A 15,671-nucleotide genomic window follows, 5' to 3' on the forward strand; every position below is an offset into this window, starting at 1 on the left:
AATCGAATTCTTAGTATTGATTCTTAGACCCAAGGTAAGGGTTAAAAGAAAAATAGTCCCTGCCCTCTGGGAGCTCCCATTCCCTCCCCTTTTGAACCATATGGCTGGTTGCTTTCTTTCCAGGGATTGAGATGGAGATCGTGAACAGCTGTGAGGCCAACAATGGCGGCTGCTCCCATGGCTGCAGTCACACCAGCACTGGCCCCCTCTGCACATGCCACCAGGGCTATGAGCTGGACCTGGACCAGAAAACCTGCATAGGTGAGCAATGGCTGAAGCAAAGGGTGCTCAGCCTCCTCGAAGCCCTTGCCACTCTTCTTTCTTAGAACCGATACTAAGACAGAAAGTAATGGTTAAAAAAAAAACCCCAAAACTCTAGTAGGAGGCATGAAGGCTGCTTTAGACATTCCCAATGAGGAAACTCGTCAAGGCAGAATGGCCCCTTCTATGAGTTATAGTTTTAGAGATTTGCCTAGAGTGTGGAGGGATGAAATGACTTGCCCAGAGTCATCACTCCAGGATGTGTCCATGAGCCCAGGTATGAAGCTGTTTGAGGCTGACTGCGTCACACTCTGCTCATCCACTCAGGGCTTGAATAATCTCTTGAGCCTTCCATCCTGGGAACATATGGGTGATGGAGAGATCTGCCTCCTTTAGGGAGCCCCTCGATACCACCCTGGCCAGAGGCTGGCATGGGGAGCCCCGCTGGGAAGGATGTGGTGCGTCTACACTGATGGGTGGTCACAGAGGGAAGCCCTGTGGGATACGGGTTTGTTGAGGGGGTTTCTGTTCATTACCATCCCTGCAGATATTGATGACTGTGCAGGCAGCCCCTGTTGTGCCCAGGCCTGCACCAACAACCCAGGAGGCTATGAGTGTGGTTGCTATGCTGGGTACCGACTTAGCACTGATGGCTGTGGGTGTGATGGTGAGTACTAGAGCCTAAGGGATGGGAGGGCGGAATCAGTAGTCCTGGAGAAAGGGGAAGGTAAGCTTCTCCTGCCTACCCCATCTTATCCCAGGGCAGCAGCATCCCTCTTGGTTTCCTGAGGCCCTTGAAGCTGAGCTCCCAAGGAGAGATGAGGGCTGTGGGGGTCCACTGAAGCCTCCCTGGGGAAAGAGGATGATCGTACGACTTGGAAAGTTGAGCTGGAGGGACCTCAGAAGGCCAACCTCCTCTTTCTGCAGATGGGGTGGTCAGAGAAAAGTAACTTCCCCAAAGTCACTCAGGTAGTCAATAGCAGTCAGCTTTAAAACCCAGAATCTCTCTCTCCAAACCCAGTGGTTCCCTTCTTCTATCCTGACTCACTCTAAGCAGCCAGGGCAGGGTCTTACCACTGTCCCTTATCAATAAAGCATTCAACAATTGTTCATTAGGTGTCTGACCAAGCAACATTTCTCTATCTCTCAAATGACTACAAAAGGTTTCCTAGACCACATTTCTTTTTCATGTCACAATTCTTCTGTGAGCTGAGGTAGGATTCGAACCCAGGCCTTCCTTCTTGGGCACCTCTGCTGAACATCTTGGGGTGGGGAGAGATTGATTATAATGTTTTTTTTTAAATGGTGACTCACTCAGGGTAACATAGGTAGCAAATAGATTGGTATCGACCATTCTAAGATTCCTTCTGTAGCATCAGAACTGTTCTGAGCTGCTCCCTGCCAACTGGGGAGTGGCCCCCTCCTTGGATGATTAGTCTATGGTGGTGGACATCTGTACTAAAACAAGTCCCCCCTAATTATCTGTGACCCTCCAAGACTTTGGGAGGTTTTGGGGTTCTAGCATCCTCTTTTTTGACTTTTATAGATGTGGATGAATGTACTTCAAGTAATGGCGGGTGTGAACACATTTGTGAGAACCTTGTGGGCTCCTTCCAGTGTACCTGTGAGATTGGCTACAAGCTAGAGGAGGACCGGCGGAGCTGTACCCGTAAGTGCCCCCAAGGTGGGCCCTGTCCAAGACCAGCGATCCTTTCTCCCTTCTCCTTCCATCTTCCCTGCCATCTGTGATCCAGGTGAAGCTTTGGCACTCAAACCACCATAACCTCCCATTGGCTAAGGGGCAACAGGAGAGGCGAAGGGCAGCTATGGTCAACTAAGGTTATCATTGGACACTCTCAGGTCCCAGAAGAAACTTCAGATGCCATCATGTCCAATTGTCTTTGAGCAAGAATCTCATATGCCCAACAAATGGTCACCCTAACTTTGGCTCAAATCCTCCTTTAGTAAGGGGAAATCTACCTCCCAAGGCAAGCTCTATTTGTTTCTGAAGATTTTCCTTCCATCAGACCAGAATCTAATCTTCCTACTCCATGTTTCTATTGACCCCTTCAGGGGCCAAACAGAATCAGTTTTGTCCAACTTCCCAATGATACCCCATTGGGGACTTGATGATAGCTCTCATGTCCTCGCCAAGTCTCTTCATCTCCAGACTCTGGAAAGTCCTTCGACTCCTCCTTATATGGCATACTTTGGAAGTCCTTCACCATCCTAATCACCCTCTCTGGACAATCTCCAACATGCCAATATCCTTCCTCAAAAGTAGTTCCAAGAATATTACTCCATATCTGGCCTGATTGGAACAGAGGCCAAATGGGACTGTTTCGTCTCATTGGCCCTGGACCCTCTTTTCTTTCCTATTTCAGTCTAATATTACATTTACTGTCTTTGCTGCAGGATCTGGTCCCTCTGCCTTCAGATTCCAAGGTCTTTGGAGGGGGGCATGATTCCTCACCAACATCTTCCCCCAAATGTCCCTAGCTTCCCCTCCTAACCCAATATGGCCCTCCCATCCATTTATGCTCATGGAATCTCACTGGAAAAGCTCTTGCAAATCATCTAAATCTCATCTCCTTATTTTTCAGATGGGGAAAGTGAGAGGGGAAGTTGACGTCCCCAAATACAAATGGTTTCATTTATCTAAACCTTTCCAGGAAAATTGGTATAAGCCCTTGAACTTGTTTATATTTTCTGGCCTGCGCAGCCTCTAAGGCTAACAAATTCCATCTGGACTGAATGCCCTCCAGAGTCTCTTGCCTCCAGATTCCAATCTCTGCAATAGAAAGTGGTTCCATAAAAACCGTGCCCTACCTCTTTTGCTGTGAATTGCTTCCCCAAACACACCACATTAGGTGAAATAACATTACAGAGGGCCATAGGAATGCAGTTAGATTGGATGATGTCAAGGGTCTTTGTGAATGTGCAGATTTGATTAGAAGTCATTGTTATCATCTTTCCAAAGGGGTGGCTAAGGCAAGAGAGAAGAGCACTTCCCCTCCAAGAATCCTCTTTCCTGGACATCCTTGAGATAGATACTGATTTTTTAGTGAAGAGGCAAGGATACTTGACCTAGAGATAGTGGGGGTGACCTCAGGATCATAGATTTAGAATTGGAAGGATCTTAGAGGCCAGGTTCATCCCCCTTATTGTACAAGTGAGGAAACTGAGGCTCAGATTATCAAAGTGTAGAATAGATGGCTTCAGTCAGGAAGACGTGAGTTTTCTAGCTTGACTCGACACCTACAGTCATTAAATGTTGGAGGCTTCATTTGAAACCTGGTATTCCTGATTTCCAGTCCAATACTCTATCCACCAACCAAGTCACTTGGAGGAATTCAGCCTTCCTTCCTGTCCCCAGGTCATAAGGAAAAAGGAGAAATTCTGAGCATTTCTCTGCTATTTTTTCCCTAGCCCTGGATGACTCCATAGATGCCTTGGATGGGCGGCAACCCTTTGTACGTCCCATTCCCCACATTGCTGTACTGCGTGATGAGCTGACCCAGCTCTTTGAAGAAGAATATGAGGCAGGGGATGAAGAAGAGATGGAGGCCAGAGGAGAGCACACGTTGTCGGAGAAGTTTGGTGAGAATTGGCCTTTTTGGGGAGCAAGCACTACAGCCCCTGGACCCCTGGTCCTGGGGATTTCCTGGATTGTACCAAGTGATATCATATCCTTAAACAAAGCACCATTTTGGCAGAATCAGAGATTGAGAGCTAGCCAGGACTTCAGAGGTTCTCCTGGCCACCTCTGCCTTGCATTTTACTGATAAGGAAACTGAGACCTAGAGAAATTAACCAGCTTATCCAAAGTCATAGGATCATACATTAAGAGCCAGAAGGAGACCTCAAAGGCCATCCAGTACAATCCTCTCATTTTACAGATGAATAAACTGAGACTTAGACTGCCACAGGCGAGGTCCAGCCTCACTTGCGACTCCAGGGGTTCCCCACAGGTGGCAAATGATAAGTCAAGAAAATAGCAAATGGAAGACAGCTTAATCATTATGGCCATGGGACTGTTTTACATCTGATAGCTGCTCTGCTATTCCCAGGCCTGGGGTTTATTTTTATACCCATTTTCTTGGCACACAGATACATTACCTAACACACATGTTCAAAAAGAGATAATTGGAAAAGTGATACATTAACTTTTAACAAATCACTTGATTAACATTCTATATTCTTATATTGTGATTACAGACAGTATACAAGATAAATTATTTCATCACAGGTGACTTAAATTTCTCATTACCCTGTGAGAAGTTTTGAGTTTATAAACAATCAAGGAAAATTACTTATTGCTTTTAATAAATGGAATAATTAATCAACAGTTCTTAAAAGACAATTCAACAATCATATCATTGAGGTTGAGGGGTACTGGGAACACAATTCAAATTTAGACTGGTCATTTTTCAGGGTTCACTAGGGAGTTTGCCACTAGCAAGTTACTGGTTTGTGAAGTTGAGTCACTGAGGCATATTGAAGCTTGATGTACTTAGACTTATTGTATGGGCCTCTGTGATTGATTTGTGTGCTGGCTTCATGAGAATTGGTTTCTGTGAGTGGGAAAGTTTGGGGCTTGGCCTGTAGCTGTGGTTTCCCTGGGGATTATGTACCTAAGTAAAAGTTAACCCATGATAGTCTTTTGGGATAGGGTTTGAGGTTCTGATTTTTTGGTGATGTTTTAGAGAATTAGGGTACAGGTATTTTGCTCTTGCATTATTCCTTCTGAGACTGGGGGGAATAGTAATCATGTCAATTTCATAGGTAAGGGACATTGATAAGAAAGGTTATGCAAAGGGGGACTGGGTGGGTAATCACATCTTGCCAAGGGCCACTCTGTGGCCTTCTTAGCTACCACAAGTGACTCTGTCAAGGCATCGTGTCCTGATGGCTCGCAGCATTAGACTAATGAAGTGTTTCACCTAGGGTCACCCAGCTAGTAAGTGTCTGAGGTTAGATTCAAATCCAGGTCTCATGTATCACTTGGACTCTTGTTTCACAAGATCAAGTTCATACTGTCATCATTTGTCCTCGTGAGGTCCCTATGGCAGGATTTGTTGGAAGAACATTACACATTATAGGAGATTATAATGAATAGTCAATAGGTGGAATGATGTTACTGAGGGAGGGAAGAAGCAACAGAGAAGTCCCAGAATTGGAGAATTGGAGACTTGGAAGATATAGGAAACCTACATCCAGACCGAGATGCAAAAGCCTCCAGTTCTACCAACTATTCCCACTCACCCAGGTTTCATTCTCCCCTGTGCCCAAGGCAATGTGGGATGGAGCTTGCACTGACATCAGATATCTTGACCCAGTTAGCTAGAAAAAGTTCTTGGCTGGTATCACTGCCCTTTTGACCGATTCAGTGAGCCTTAAACACCTGCTATATACCAGGCAGGACGTTGGGTGCCAGGATACAAAGATAATTTAAAAAAATAGTCACTACATTCTATTGGGAGGAAGCAATGTTGACTTTTACTCTTGAAGGTAGACTATATGCATAATCTCTTTGGGAGGTGGAGGGTAATGAATAACAAACAACTCATTGGTGGATATCAGGAAAGTCCTCCTGTAGCAAATGGCATTTGAGCTGAGACTCCTAAGGGACCTTAGGATTCTAAGAAACAGCTATGAGAAAGGAGGGAGAGCATTCCAGGCATGAGGCACAGCTACTGCAAAGGTCCAGAGATAGGAGATGGCATACTGGGATCCAGTGTTGCTGGAACACAGAATGGGATAGGGGGTGAGAGTTTTACAAAAGAAGTCCAGAATGAGAAGTTGAAGACAAATCATGGAGTACCAGCTACCTCCTCATAGGCTTGCTCTCTCTCCCCCTGTCCTGGTCACTATAGTCTGTTTGGATGACACCTTTGGCCATGACTGCAGCCTGACATGTGATGACTGTAGGAATGGAGGCACCTGCCGCCTTGAGCTGGATGGCTGTGACTGCCCTGAGGGCTGGACCGGTATCATCTGCAATCAAAGTAAGCCATGGATTCAGTGAACAAATGAATGAATGAATAAATGAATGAACATGTATAATGAATGAATAATGGAAAGTATTATGAATAAATGAATGGAGAAGTATAATGAATGAATGAATAAAAAGTATAATGAATGAAAAGTATAATAAATCAATGAAAAAGTGTAATGAATGAATGAAAAACTTTAATGAATGAAGAGCATTTATTAATTACTTACTGTGCTAAGATCTGGGGATACAGATAAAAAAGGAAGACAGTCTCTACCTCAAGGAATTCTCATTCTGACTAGAGATGATAGCATATAAAGAGTTCAGCCAGAGGGGGCCCAGAAAGGCCCAGTGTGTTCAAGGTTCTGCATCAGCAAAGTGAAGTGAGCAGAAGCGGGAGATCATTGTACATAGTGTCAGCAATAATGTATGATGAACAGCTGTGAAAGACTTAGCTGTTCTGATCAAGACAGTTCCAAAGGACTTAGGATGAAAAATGCTCTCCCCAGAGAGGCAATTGATGAACTGTGAGTGCATTTTGAAGTATAATTTTTCCACTTTCTTGCTTTTATGTGTATGTTTTCTTTTGCAAGATGGCCAATATGGAAATATGTTTTGTGTGACTTTCCATATTTAATTTATATTCAATTCCTTGCCTTCTCAAGTAGAAGGGGGGCAACAGGAGAAAATCTGGTACTCAGAATTTTTAGAAATGAATGTCAAAACTTTATAAAAATCCAATTGGGAAATACTTAATTAAATAAATAAAAATATATTTAAAAAAACTAAAAAAAGTTCAGTATCAGAGTGAATGGCAAAGCCCAGGGTTTTTAGGGTGCCTTGGCTAGTTAGATGGTAAAGTCTGGAGGTGCGGCAACAGGGAAGATGGTAAGTTAGACTTGGGGATCCTCCATCTTCCTAGAAAGCTGGTGATTTCCTGCTTACCCAAGATGTGTTGATGACCATTAAGCAAGGTCAGAGAGTGACTGAAGGGGCCTAGGCCAACATCTTTGGAAATCAAGGGGTGAGTCCAAGTCTTGAGTGGAACATGAACTCTAGATTCCCTCCTGCAGGGATGTCAACACTCAGCCAACCATGGAGAACATGGAGGGAGTGGTAGTTGGAATTCTGAGGTAAAAGGCTTCCCAGAATGCTTGCTCTTGTTGAGTCATCTGGATGGGGTCAGGCACATGCCATGGTCTCTACTCCTACTGAGCTTTCTGGATGTTGTGGGTTGGAGGGATTGAGATGTGTAAGAAGTAAATTTTAATGGTTTGACTAAAACATATGAAGATTATAAATAATAATGGTGGTTGCCGATTCAAAGTAATATTGTTCAAAGTTGAAATGACTTTAATAGCTTTTATTTACAAAAGAGGTAGAAAGGGTGAGAGCAGAGAAATACAAAAAAGGTAGAGAAAACATTGGCCTAACTAACTAAATAATGCTCCTGTGCTCAATTCAGCCAGGACTTGTTAACCTTCAACCAGAATTAAACTCTCTCCAGAAGACAAGAAGGGAAAGTCAGCTATCCACTGACCCAAATTCTCTCCAAGGGGCAGGTCAAGAAAATGACTTGAGATGAAGGTGACTCCTGAGGCCAATTTTTTTCCTCGAGGAGACCTTCTTCTTGAAGCTAACTTCCTTCTTGAACTCAACTTCCTCAGCCACAGAAATTCAGGGCCTTTTATACTGGCTTCTTGTCCCTTCCCCTTTTCACAAGGGCAAATCACAGCTTCCAAATTGCCCAGCACTGCCCAGGGGTCATGTTTGTGGGATCCACTTCTCACCTTTTGGAGAGATTTGAATTCTCATTTCCTGGCTGATTGAGTTGAAAGAGTGGAGAGCTCCTCCACCTAGTGCTAAGTAGAGTGTTCAAGCTTTTGTGATTCAATTCAAAAGTAGGCAAAGGAGAGTTAATCCTGTCTTCACAATCTAGTGATGTACTAAGTAGTGGTGCTTAAGTGATTGTTAACCAAAGTGTTAACTCAAAATAGGCAAAGGTCTGAGAAATTCCATCACTTTTTTCAAAAAGGACAAAAGATGGTGTCCAACACTTCTATTTAGGATAATGATAATAATAATAATAACTGGTAATGTAAGGATGACCATCTCCATTTTACAGGTGGGGAAATAGGAATTGAGTAGTATAAAGATTTCTGGGGTCATGGAGTAGATAGAGAAGACAGAATATGAACTAAGTTCTCCTGATTTCACATCCAGTTCTCTTTCCACTGTGTTGTGATACAGGATTATGAGATTTAAAGTCAGAAGGGATCTTAGGGACCTTCTATTGGAGCTCTCTTATTTTACAGATGTGGAAACCAAGGTTCAAGGAGGTGAAGGGACTTACCCAAAGTCACACAAAGAATATATACTAAAGATGGGGTTTGAATTCAGGTCCTCTGGCTCCCATTTTTTTTTTACTTTCATATATTAAATTGCATTTGATCCTCATGTTAGCTTCACAAGATACGCCTAGCAGGGATGATCATGACCTCTTAATAAATATGTAGTTATAGAGAGAGGGAAGGAAAGAGACAGACAAGAGACACAGAAAGAGAGAGATACAGAGAGGAAGATAGAGAGACAGACAGAGAGGGAAAAGGAGAATGAATAGATGGCTGGCTAGATAGGTAAATAACTGTATGTATGTATGTATAGATGCATGAATGGATAGGTAATGAATGGATGGATAAATAGATGGATGGGTGGATTGATAAATGAATGGATAGATAAATAGATGGATGGGTAGATAGATGAATAAATGGATGAATGGATGTATGGATTGAAAGAAGTAAATAACTAGGGAGATAGATGGATAGATAGAAAGGAATACAGATGGATAGATAGATAGATAGATAGATAGATAGATAGATAGTAGAAAGGTGGTAGATAGACAAGTGGATGGATGCATGGATTTAGTGAGAGATGGATGGGTAGATGGAGAGATAGAAAGATAAAGCATTTATTAAGCACTTTTTATAAGGCAGGCACCATGCTACATGCAAGTGATAAAAATACAAGGACACCAGTCTGTCCCTGCCATCACTAATGAGAGAAGATGACACATAGAGTGGGGCTGAAGAAGAGGAGGGTGTGGGCATAAATGGTACCCAGATGGGAACAAAGCTTATCCCTGGGGAGAAGGCTGAGAAATCTGGAGAATGAGTTGAGCAGGGAGTGAAGTAAGCATGGCTGGGGTCCTTCATGAAATGGTGGTCAGAGCTATGGCCTCACCCATCAAGAACCCAGATAGGAATACCGAGTCAGAGAGATGGTGAGTGACTTGCCCAAGGTCAGTGTCTCCCTATCCCCAGACCAGAGCTGCTCCTCCTCCCAGGGCCATGTCAGGAATAAAGTGGACTTTAAGCAGATATTGTGGTTTATGAGCAGGGCAGTGAGTTCATGTCTCTTCCATCCCCTCTGCAGCTTGTCCCCAAGGGACCTTTGGAAAGAATTGCAGCTCCACTTGCAGCTGTCAAAATGGCGGGACCTGTGATGCTGTGACAGGGACCTGCCGCTGTCCACCGGGGGTCAGCGGAGCTCACTGTGAGGATGGTACGTTGGTCCTCTCTACCTCCTGTCCCTCCCTCCTTCATCATCTCCCCACTCCCTGTTGAGGATGAACAGCATCATCCCTGCCATCCCCAAGGTCTCCATGACTCACACTTTCCCTGAAGGCTGGTAGAGGGTGCTATCATGAAGGGCAGTGAGGAACCAGAGAGAGGGAAGCTGGAGGTCTGAGGAGCCTTGTGGAGCCCCTTAAAATCACTATTTTTTTCTACTTGCCCTACAAAGTCTGAACTCTACCTTGGCCTCCACCAGGTTTGTATGGGAGTAATGATCATCAGTCCTGCAATGACCTACCTCTGAGTAAGGGCTTTCTAGGTGCTAGATGCTGACAATACAAAAAAAAAAAAAACAGGTCCTGTCCTCAGAGAATTTACATTCCAAGGGCCAATTATTAAAACCACTAATGATGCCCGAGATTTATGATGCATGTTTAACTTTTGTTTCAGTCATATCTAACTCCCCATTACCCTATTTGGGGTTTTCTTGGCAAAGATCCTGGAGTGGTTTGCCATTTCTTTCTCCAGCTCATTTTATAGATGAGGAAAATGAGTCAAACGAAGTAAAGTGATTTTCCCACAGTCACACAGCTAGGAAATATCTGAATCTGGATTTGAACTCATGTCCTCCAGGGCTTACAATTCTTTCTGGCATTTACAATTGTCTCAATTGTCCATTGTCTCAGTTGGGACTCACGACTCCCATGGGAAGTAGGTATTTATTATTCCCATTTTACACTTGGGGAAATTGAGGTTAAGAAAGGTTAAATGTTTTTCTAATAGTCCCACAGCTAGTGTCAGTGGCAGAATTTGAACTAAGGATTTGAATTCTCCTGACTCTAAAACCAGCATTCATGATCTAGCCTCCTGGTGCATGACACTTGATTCTCCAAACAGAGCAGGAATCCCAACCAAACTGCCCAGCAGCTGGGCAACCCTAAGGGAAGATCAGTTAGGAAAGGTATCCCTTGGGCAATTCACTCCTGGAGGAGACGATACTGTCAGAGGGCTCTCACCCAAGGGTACAAGTCTTCAGGATCTCAGTTGACTGCATCCCTGAGCCAGGGTCTCAGGGAAGGGCATCTCTGCTCTGGTTCTGAGTCTGCATTTGCCCAGCATTATTCTGACCCTGGGGGAATTCTCCTCCCCCTCCTTCCCCTGCCTCATTCTCTCCCTCCCTTTTTTTTCTTCTTCTCCCTCCCTCCCTTCTAGGTTGCCCCAAAGGCTTCTATGGCAAACACTGCAGGAAGAAGTGCCAATGTGCCAACCGAGGACGTTGTCATCGCATCTATGGGGCCTGTCTATGTGACTCTGGGCTCTATGGACGTTACTGCCACTTGGGTGAGTCAGGCCCCAGGCCAGGCCAGGCTTACTCCTGTCAGCTAGGTCCACTCTTCAACCTCATCATCATCATCATCATCATAGTAATAATGATGATGATGATGATGATGATAATGATGATAATAACTAAAGATCACCCTTCTGTATCATTTTAAGCTTTACAGGACTCTTTTGTACAGTGCCAAAACTAGATAGTGTGGATATTATTTCCCCTATTTTAAAGATGACAGAAATGTAGCTAAAGAAGCAGACTGAGGCTCAATGTCTAAGGAATCTTGCTAACAATGAGAATGGTTCCAAGGTGAAGGTTGTAATTTGTCCAGGATCACACCATCAGTAAGAGTCCAAGGTAGAAATGGAACCCAGATCTCCTAATTAAAAGGATCTTTCCATTGAAACTAGAAATTGTTTTCCTTCCAAATAATAGCTTACATTTACCTATCATTTTTCTAAGTGCCCTGGTGACTCTGTAAGTCACAGAAAAGGTGCTGATCCATTTTGGGGGCAGAATTTTATCATACTGGGAATCCCCTAAATGGATGCAATCAAAGGTCTATTTTAAAAAAATGATGATGGGGTAATAAGACAGGGCTCTTGTGAGCATCAAATGAAACAAATAGGAAAGTTCATTTAAGAATTTCTGTGTTGGGGGCATCTGGGTGGGCATCTCAGTGGACTGAAAGCCAGACTTAGAGACAGGAGGTCCTGGATTCAAATGTGACCTCAGACATTTCCTAGCTATATGACCCTGGGCAAGTCACTTAACCCTAATTGCCTAGTCCTTAACCACTCTTCTGCCTTGGGACCAATATATAGTATTGCTTCTAAGATAGAAGGTAAAGGTTTTTTGTTTTGTTTTGTTTTTTAAAGAATTCCTGTGTTTATAGAAGTTGTGGGTGGCATTATTAGGCCATCTCCATTGATGCCATCTCTGTTTGGTACATAGCATGAGTACCAAATGGGTCTGCCAACAGAGGATACTTAAAGGACCCATAATAGCTTTACTCCTCTTGGCACAGAAGAAATAACTGGGAGGGACTGGGGAGAAGTTTGCAAAGAAGCAGACTGAGGCTCAAAGTCCAAGGAATCTTGCTAACAATGAGAATGGTCCCAAGGTGAAATGCAATCCTTTGATAGGGAGAGTTTCCCATTTCAGGAGGTATCCAGGATGGACATTAGGGGGGATTTCTTGCTGAAATACAATTTGAACTGGGTGGTAGCTGAAGTCCCATGAGATGCCGGGATTCTACAAAACTCAATGAATTGATTTGGCGTTATTGATTAGCTTGATTGATTGATGATATTTAGGATGGATCCCTTACATTTATTAAGTACTTACTACATGCTAGGAACTGGGCATTGCAGAAACAGCCCCTGTTCTCTAGGTTTTATAACATTCTCACGGGGAACATAGCAAGGACTTTGAGAGTCAACTCAGGCAAGACTTCAGAGTGGGTCCAGTCATGGACTGCACATCTGTCGTCCGAGGACCAGCCGAGTCAAGCAGGGAGAGGCTCATCATTGGTTGCCTGTAGCAGCTCTTGAAGACCATCTCCTAGGTTAGAAGGGGTCACTCTGTTCCCCAGTGGATGGAGCGTTCCGCTCCCTCTGAAGAAATCATAGGTCCTTGCTTTATTGGAAAAACTGTCATGGCGGGGGATGAGCAGGGATAAGAGCCTGGATCTATGATTTCCCTGCTATAGAGAATTCTCAGGTGGGGCCAGGTGAATGCTGCTACTTCTCTTGTCACGTGTGGCCTCAGAGAGCTGCCTTAGGATCAGAGGCAAGACTCAAGCCCACAACAGCAAGCTCCTCTCTTGGCTAGGGACACTGTTGTGTTCTGGATTGCCGATGGGCACAGTGGTTTGGGTTAGAGTATCTTGGGAGGCTCTAGGCATGAAGAAGAAAAGAGGGGACAGAAGAGCCCCCACCCTGCTCCCTTCGTGACTCTTTTTCTACACTCAGCATGTCCCAAGTGGGCCTACGGGCCAGGCTGCTCTGAAGAATGTCAGTGTGTCCAGCAGAACACCCGGGAATGTGATAAGAAAGATGGCAGCTGCTCCTGCAAGGCAGGGTACCGGGGCGACAGATGTCAGCAGGGTGAGTGGTCTGGGCACAGGAGGGATGGAACCAGGGGTGTGAGGAGAGGCTCCTCCCTCTGCCAGCCTCCTCTGGCTAAATGCCTTCCCTTTCTCTGTTTTCCCCCTGCTGGTGATTCTGAAAAGAATGTGACCTGGGCACCTTTGGTCCTGGATGTCTACAGATGTGTGCCTGTCCCCCGGGAGTGACCTGCAGCCCCCTGAGTGGAGAGTGCCAGCAGCAGTGCCCAGAGGGCTACCAGGGGAAGAACTGTGACCAAGGTGAGGGGGCTGGGGGGCAGGGAGGCCCAAGCATCCCATTGGAGGGGCTGATGGTGGGAAGAGGGGGAAGGCAATACTGCCATTTACCCCACCAGCTGGTCCTACAATTCAGCTCCTCCGTTAGATACCTATCAGGGCTGGCTCTGTGTTACAGAAATTATACATATATACATCCAAAATATGTGTGCATATACACATATGTAAATACATGTGCATATATACATATACACACACAAATTAAATAAAAAATGTTAGGATGGGAGAATTGTTATGGTCAGGGGAAATCAGGAAAGGCCTAGTTTAGGAGGTTTCACTTGTGCTAAGCTGTGCTTTGAAGCAAATGAGGGGTCCAAAAAGATAGAAGTGAGAAGCACAGTGGATAGAGAGGCAGGCCTGGAGTTGGGAGGACCTGGGTTCAAATTTGGTCTCAGATACTTCTTGACCCTGGTCAAGACACTTAATCCTGATTCCCTAGCCCTTGATTTTCTGTCTTAGAAGTGTTACTAAGACAGAAGGTAAGGGCTTTTTAAAAAAGGGGTAGGAAGGAAGGAAGGAAGGAAGGAAGGAAGGAAGGAAGGAAGGAAGAAAGGAAGGAAGGAAGAAAAACAAAAAGGAAGAAAAACAGGAGGGAAGGAAGAAGCAAAGGAAGGAAGAAAGGAAAACAGAAAGGAATGAAGGAACAAAGGAAGGAAGAAAAACAGAGAGGAAGGAAGGAAGAAAAACAGAGGAAGGAAGGAGCAAAGGAAGGAAGGAAGGAAAACAGAAAGGAATGAAGGAACAAAGGAAGGAAGGAAGGAAGGAAGGAAGGAAGGAAGGAAGGAAGGAAGGAAGGAAGGAAGGAAGGAAGGAAGGAAGAAAAACAGAAGGGAAGGAAGAAGCAAAAAAGGAAGGAAAAACAAGGGAAGGAAGGAAAACAGAGGGAAAGAAAGGAAGGAAGTAAAACAGAAGGGAAGGAAGAGCAAAAGAAGGAAGGAAGAGCAAAAGAAGGAAGGAAGGAAGGAAGGAAGGAAGGAAGAAAAACAAAAAGGAAGAAAAACAGGAGAGAAGGAAGAAGCAAAGGAAGGAAGAAAGGAAAACAGAAAGGAATGAAGGAACAAAGGAAGGAAGAAAAACAGAGAGGAAGGAAGAGGCAAAGGAAGGAAGGAAGGAAAAAAGAGAAAGAAATAGAGGAAGGGGAGAGAGAGAGGAAAGAAAGAAGTAAAGAAAGAAAGAAAGAGTAAGGAAGAGAGAATGAATGGAGGAGAAAACAAAGATTAGATAAAAAAACATTTTAGAAATGAGGCACAAAAGCATGGAGGTGGGAGATGGTATCACTGTGTTTCAGGTACTGTTCTAGGTACTAGGAATACAAATATAAAGTCTGAAATGATCCCTGCTCTTAAGAAGCTCACATGTGTTGTCCTGGGGAATGTTAAGCCCAGCGGATCTCTCCTTTCCTCTTCATTCGGGCTGCTCAGGTGAATCACAGTCCATTGAAGGCAGAGCCCAGAGCAGAAGTCCATCAGTCAACAAATTTTTATTGATAGACAACAGAAGCCAGGTCTCCTTCCTCCCAGACCCTCCCCTTCCACCACGCAGCCTCCGAAGCCCCTGGCTCATTCCCAGCCTGATTCACTATGGACAGAATGTGTAAATTGAGTGGCATCCCACAACGGAGAATTAAAAGAGTCAAGAGAGCTGTGGTTTAGGGTTGGCTCTGTAACAAAGATCACAGGCTTAGAAGGGTTTGAGCTGGAAGGGTGCTTCAGTGTCATCCAATCCTCCATCCTATGGAGCCTGGAATGGGAAACTGACTTGCCCAAGGCCACACGATGAGCCAGGGGCAGAACCGGAATTAGAATCCAGGTCCTCTTGATTCCCCCTCCAAATGCCCATGCCAGCCTCTCAAAGCTGGCTCTCAGAGAAGCAGATCCATACAACTTTCTCTCCCAGATAGCCGTTTGCCTACATGAGATTTTAGCGGTTTTGAAATATCAAAGAGCCGGATAAATAAATAATCCTTCTCCCCCCTCCTCCCGTGCTTTGAACAACAAGAGAACATGGGCTTTTTCATGAAGATTCCGTCCTTCAAAGCTTCTTTCTATCTCATGGCTGATAGGAAAAAGCCCAGCCCTGTCATCAGATAGGGATGGAAAAAAAGGA

The 15,671-nt window shown here is 44.6% G+C and overlaps 1 protein-coding gene across 1 annotated transcript in view; it reads left to right on the forward strand.

Annotated features, from left to right (window-relative positions):
- Nucleotides 1–15,671, forward strand: part of MEGF6 (multiple EGF like domains 6) — a 149,147-nt gene that overhangs the window by 81,231 nt on the left and 52,245 nt on the right. Inside the window, exons 5-13 of the mRNA XM_056826200.1 lie at nucleotides 124–261; nucleotides 809–928; nucleotides 1,808–1,930; nucleotides 3,691–3,861; nucleotides 6,138–6,269; nucleotides 9,689–9,817; nucleotides 11,041–11,169; nucleotides 13,135–13,269; nucleotides 13,395–13,529. Of these exons, the coding sequence (XP_056682178.1) occupies nucleotides 124–261; nucleotides 809–928; nucleotides 1,808–1,930; nucleotides 3,691–3,861; nucleotides 6,138–6,269; nucleotides 9,689–9,817; nucleotides 11,041–11,169; nucleotides 13,135–13,269; nucleotides 13,395–13,529 (1,212 nt within the window). The remainder of the gene's footprint in view (nucleotides 1–123; nucleotides 262–808; nucleotides 929–1,807; nucleotides 1,931–3,690; nucleotides 3,862–6,137; nucleotides 6,270–9,688; nucleotides 9,818–11,040; nucleotides 11,170–13,134; nucleotides 13,270–13,394; nucleotides 13,530–15,671) is intronic.

This window comes from Monodelphis domestica, chromosome 4 (genome assembly GCF_027887165.1).
Source record: "Monodelphis domestica isolate mMonDom1 chromosome 4, mMonDom1.pri, whole genome shotgun sequence".
In the NCBI taxonomy this organism is placed as follows: Eukaryota; Metazoa; Chordata; class Mammalia; order Didelphimorphia; family Didelphidae; genus Monodelphis; species Monodelphis domestica.